Genomic DNA, 6,019 nt, shown 5'->3' with positions numbered 1-6,019 from the left:
CCTATTACTGAAATCTACAATGTATATTTAGTTTCTGTTAAGCTGCCATACAGTTAAGATTACATAATATATGAAATAACGAAATCTGTGTTCTCTCTTGCTCTGCCATGAAACAGAAATACAACATGGCGCAGTGAGTTTGTTTATGCTGTCTACTGTCGTTCAAGAAGTAGTGTTAAATCTTATAGTACCCGTACACGATGGAGAAGCAAATCGAGCAACTGGCAGCACTTGTGGCAAAGCAAGCAGAGATGGCTCATCATGCCCAAGAAGCAGCTACGAAAAGGGAAGAACGTTTAACCGCAATTCTAGAGGGTTTTGCTGATACCTCGGGACATCATAGGAATCAGTCTCAGGCAAGGGCAGTTCCTGCACCACACTTGTCGTCTTCTATATCTCTTAAAGAGCTTGGTTCGTGGCGTCATAAGTATGAGGGACATGCAGTGTTGACAAGAATGTCATCTCTCTCTCTTGCTGAGCAGCGATCAGCATTGATTTCCGTGTTAGACGATGATTGGACTCGCACTCTGAGATATGGTCTCTCACTGGGTGATGGAGCAGACTTGAAGACTATTTTGGATGCCATGGAGTTGCACTTGCGCAACCAAAGGAATGTCATCGTGGACCGACGCGACTTTCATACAAGAGTCCAGGAGTTGCACGAGACCTTCGATGATTTTTTGTGCGGCATTAAAGAGATTGCTTCTTTCTGTGATTTTTGTGAAACCTGCATGGACAGCAGACTACGAGACAGGATCGTCGTTGGAACCAGAGATGAAGAGGCTTTGAAACGTATGTTAGAAGAAAAGAAGCTCACTTTGCAGATGGCTATTGATATTTGCAGAGCATCGGAAAATGCAATTGCCAGTCGTGCTGTTATTCGGGGCAGTGAAAAGTATAATGTTTCAAGAGTGTCCCAATACAAGCAAGGTCAGAAGGCAGCCCATTTAAAGGAGCAATGCTTTAGGTGTGGAGGCGAGCGCCATCTTGATAAGATGGCATGCAAGGCTCTAAACAGGGACTGCAAACAATGTGGTAAGAAAGGCCACTTTGCAGTGGTGTGCAGGTCAAAGGGACAGCCACTGTCTTCTCAAAAGAAGAAAACGAATAATAAAAGCACGTTCAAGCCTTCAAAGCAAAATCTATATCGTGTCATTGGAGATGTTTACAGCAACTGTGCGTCATCACGTCCAACCCCTCAGATTTGCATCAGTATCACTCACCCCAAAGGATCAAGTTCGGTTATGTGGACACCTGACTCTGGAGCAGAGACAACTGTGATGGGACTTGGGAACGCTAAATCTCTTGGAATTCATGAGACTTCACTGGAGCCTATTGTTATGGGTGGTCTCATTGCAGCAGGTCGTCAACCTCTCACTAACATGGGTACTTTTGAGGCTTTTTTAACTTTGGGGAATCGTAGTACGACAACAGTTGTATCAGTCGTCAAGGAAGTGAAAGGTGCACTTCTGAGCTGGTTTGATTGTATAGCGCTGGGAATATTACCAGAAAACTTTCCAGCGCAAATACAGCATGTTACATGTTCAGTGTCGAAACCGCATATAGCATCGAGAACCAGGAAGGTTTTGGAGCCACAAGTGATTTCTAATACACAGGATGTTGTGCAGTCTGCAAGTACCTGCAATTTGATGTCTGTACCAATGGCATTGCCAAGATGGCCACACAACAGAGACCCTACAGAAGCAGAGCGTGCAGAACATGCAGCTTCCATCATTTCTGCTTATCCTCATGTATTTGATGCTTCAGCAGTGACCGCACCACGCACCATTCCGTATTGTTGGAGATCGGATATTAAAGCTCAGCTAGATGACTTGCTTGCTAAGGATATCATTGGTGAGGTTGATTACCCCACCGAATGGTGTCATCCGATGGTCCCTATTGCAAAGAAGATGGGTGGTGTGCAGTTGTGTGTGGACCTAACAAGACTTAACCGCTATGTGCGCAGACCTACATATCCAGTTCGATCCCCGCATGATGCTATATCGTCAATGGATGCTGGAGCCAGGTGGTTCACTACTTTGGATGCGAAGATGGGATACTTCCAAATAAAAATTGCTGAAGAAGATCAGGATCTTACTTGCTTCATCACACCTTGGGGACGTTACAAATTCAAACGAGCTGTAATGGGGCTTGTATCATCTTGAGATGAGTACAATCGTCGAGGAGATCAAGCTTTGGGAGATATTCCACGTACTGTCAAAATTGTTGATGATATTTTGGTGTATGATTCTAGTTACCGTGACCACTTAGCCCATGTGATCACACTTGTGCAAAAATGTGACAAATTTGGAGTGACCTTAAATCCAGACAAAATTTTCTTTGCTCAACCTAATGTTGAATTTTGTGGTTACAGTATAAATCATGAAGGTTATAGTGTGGATTCTCGGAAGGTGAGAGCCATAGCTGAATTTCCAAAGCCACAAAATATCACTGATCTCAGGTCATTCATGGGTTTAACCAATCAGCTTGGGAACTTTTCTTCTGCGATTGCAGCTGCTGCACAGCCACTTAGGGACCTGCTTAAACCTCGGAATGAGTGGTGCTGGACCCCTCAGCATGACGTGGCCTTCAAGAAAACTAAAGAAGCACTCATAGCTCCTCCTGTTTTGGCTCATTTTGATGCATCTTTACCTACTATGCTTCAAACTGACGCATCCAAGTTGCATGGTATGGGGTTTGTTTTGCTGCAACAGCATGGAGAGACTTGGAAGCTCATCCAGTGTGGATCCAGGTTTTTAACGGATGCGGAAACTAGGTATGCCGTAATTGAGATTGAGATGGCTGCTGTACTTTGGGCAGTGAGGAAATGCAGCGTTTACTTGGCTGGTTTGCCTTATTTTGACCTGGTAGTAGACCATCGACCACTTGTTCCTATTCTCAATTCAAAACTTCTTGGAGAAATAGAAAATCCTCGACTGCAGCGTATGAGAATGAAACTCTGCAGATTTACTTTTGCTGCACGGTGGCAAAGTGGGAAATGTCACAGCATGCCGGATGCACTCTCTCGTTCACCAGTTCAGAGCCTTGTTGAGGACAATGATGTGCTGGATGATGCAGATCCATTGCATGCTGCTGTTGTATTGTCTTTATTAGCTACTTGTGAGGAGGGCATAAGGTTAGCACCTCTACGGGACCAGACGCTGGATAAGATTCGTGATGCTTCTGCACATGATGGTGAATATATATCATTAAGGATTTCCAGATCATAAGCATAGCTTACCAGAAGAGTTGCGAGCATACTGGGGAGTTCGAGACATGCTGGCCGTGGATGATGGTTTGATAGTTTATGGACCTAGACTTATCATACCTCGCAGCCTGCGTAGCGAAACTTTGCGGTGTCTACATGATGCTCACCAAGGAGTAGACCGCACCAAGCGTCGAGCACGCCAGACTATATACTGGCCAGGGATTGACAGGGACATTGAGAACATAGTGACGTCTTGTTCTTGCTGCCGAGAGCTGTTACCAAGTCAGCGGAATGAGCCTTTGATGCAGGAAGACTTGCCAAGCAGAGTATTTGAGTCCGTGTCTGCTGATTATTTTCATATCTCTGGCAAGACATTTCTTGTGTACGTTGATCGCCTGTCAGGTTGGCCGTATGTATCTTCGTGCAATGGATCAGCTTCTGCAGCTCAACTAATTAGTTTGTTGAGGCCAATTTTTTCAGACACTGGTGTGCCTGTAGTACTGAAAACGGATGGAGGACCGCAGTTCGCTTCATCAACATTGCGGCGTTTCCTTGCTCGATGGGGGGTGGAACACCGCGTGACATCGCCCTATAATCCAAAAGCAAATGGTCATGCCGAAGCTACCGTGAAGATTATCAAGAAGTTGATTTTGACGACCACAGGAAATGGCAAGCTGGATGAGGATGAGTTCGCAAGAGGGCTTCTTGAGCTCAGGAATACTCCACGGGCGGACGGTAGATCTCCAGCGCAAATCTTGTTTGGACATCCTTTGCGTTCCAGGATTCCGGCTCATCATCGTTCATTTGCAAAGGAATGGCAACGTACAGCTGACGAATGTGACATACAGGCTAAGTACCTTCGGAAGCAGGCAAAGGAACGGTATGATGCCACTGCTAGACCACTCTCTAAGCTGAACCTTGGTATGTACGTGGATCTACAAGACCCTAAGACAAAGCGATGGGATAAACCAGGAGTTGTTGTCGGAATTGGCACGAGGAGGGATTACCTCGTGAAGACTGGGAGTGGGCGCATCTATTGGAGAAATCGGAGGTTCCTACGACCTCATCACCCTTTCTTGCCAGGAGACATTATTTCTCCACCTATCTCAGTGTTGGGTGGCGAAGCTTCAGGATATGGAGATCGTAGATCACCTGCACATCACCTAAGCCTGATACTCAGTTATCAGTGGCCTTACCCGTACGACGTAGTGGACGTCAGACACGGGTACCAGAGCGTTTAGAAATAAGATGGGACTCGAAATCATATACTAAATAAGGACCTTAAGATGCCAGGTATCCTTGTATTGCACCTGCCATCTTGGGGGGAGGTGTGAGATTGCTAACTACACTTTGGTGTAATTGGTTGTATAACTACGTACTGTATTTATGCGTAACAATGTATTTATTATAATTGTACCTTTTACTCAAACTGTTGAGTACTGTAATTATTACTGTTATTACTGTTTACCTATTACTGAAATCTACAATGTATATTTAGTTTCTGTTAAGCTGCCATACAGTTAAGATTACATAATATATGAAATAACGAAATCTGTGTTCTCTCTTGCTCTGCCATGAAACAGAAATACAACATTAACGTAATATTTTTCCTTTATATGCGGTTATAACAGTGTTTCAACTTAAGCCATATGGAATTATTATAACTTCTGTCGGTTTCATTCATTTTAGTTTTATTTTGATGATCCTTGAGCTGATGATTGTTAACCCCAACCATTTTTTTTTTATTTGGTCAGTTCTTGAAGTCTCAGGGATAAATCAAAGTAGAATATTTAATTTTCCCAGATCCAATGGAACTAAAAGAGTGGGTACCCCTTAAGCTAGCAAGTATTTCCATGTTTTAAGTCTGTTTTGAGTTATATTTCAGTCACACGGCAAATGATCTTTTTTTCTGATTATGATAATAATTTCCTACTTTATGTCTTGGAGGGAGTATATTTGAAATTCACATATTTTTCAAGGTCAGGGAATTCTTGAAACCAAAATTCTGGCAGTTTTTCATCAGACGTCCCTAACTATGGTGACATTACTCATCTGAAGAAACGTTTTTAGTAGGTATGATAAGTTGTAAGGGTGAAGCAGATTTTGGAAAGTATATATATTTCATCATTCTCATTTGTAGTCTAGAAACATTGTGATGTTATTCCATTCAAAATGAAAACATTTACAGTCTATGATTTCTTTATATTACAGTAGCATTCTGGCACAGTATAAATATTGTAAACTATGACCTGAAAGATTTTTGATACGTCAAATAGTGCAGTGATTACATTCAAGTGCAAATGAATTATATGATGTCGATGTCCGTTCATAATATTTGTTCGTTAAAATCCTATACAACTGAAACAAAATCAAATATTGATATATCTTTTTCATGTAAACTATAATCAAATTTTTTACCGATGTGGGCGGAATATCAACAATACGTTTATTTTCCACATCTGTTCTAACAAGTGCTGTATATTCGTAGGAAATTCTGAAAACATTTCTTCAATTGCTGTAAATATTTGTAGATCTAGAAATCTGCTCATATGTGTATATTTCTGCTTGAATTGAGAGGACCAAGCGAAGAATATTATATTCAGAGATTTTTGAAACACCTTATGGGTGAGCATTTTAATGATACATAGTATCTATCTGTCTATGTGATTATAAATTTAGCGTTGAATATATTATGTTTGTATATTTAATATATTGTGTTAACTTATGCATTCAGAAACAAAGCCTTAGAAAATAAGCTAGTTAAAACTCAAAGATCAATGGAAAGAATGATAATGGGAATAACACTAAGAG

At 41.8% G+C, this 6,019-nt stretch overlaps 1 protein-coding gene across 1 annotated transcript; it reads left to right on the top strand.

Annotated features, from left to right (window-relative positions):
* The first annotated feature begins 200 nt into the window (after positions 1–200).
* Positions 201–2,165, top strand: LOC137632230 (uncharacterized). The gene has a single exon (XM_068364115.1). It carries the CDS (start codon positions 201–203, stop codon positions 2,163–2,165), a length of 1,965 nt encoding a protein of 654 aa, XP_068220216.1.
* Positions 2,166–6,019: the final 3,854 nt, after the last annotated feature.

Source organism: Palaemon carinicauda, chromosome 41 (genome assembly GCF_036898095.1).
Source record: "Palaemon carinicauda isolate YSFRI2023 chromosome 41, ASM3689809v2, whole genome shotgun sequence".
NCBI lineage: Eukaryota > Metazoa > Arthropoda > Malacostraca > Decapoda > Palaemonidae > Palaemon > Palaemon carinicauda.
This window is presented reverse-complemented; position numbering and strand designations above follow the sequence as displayed.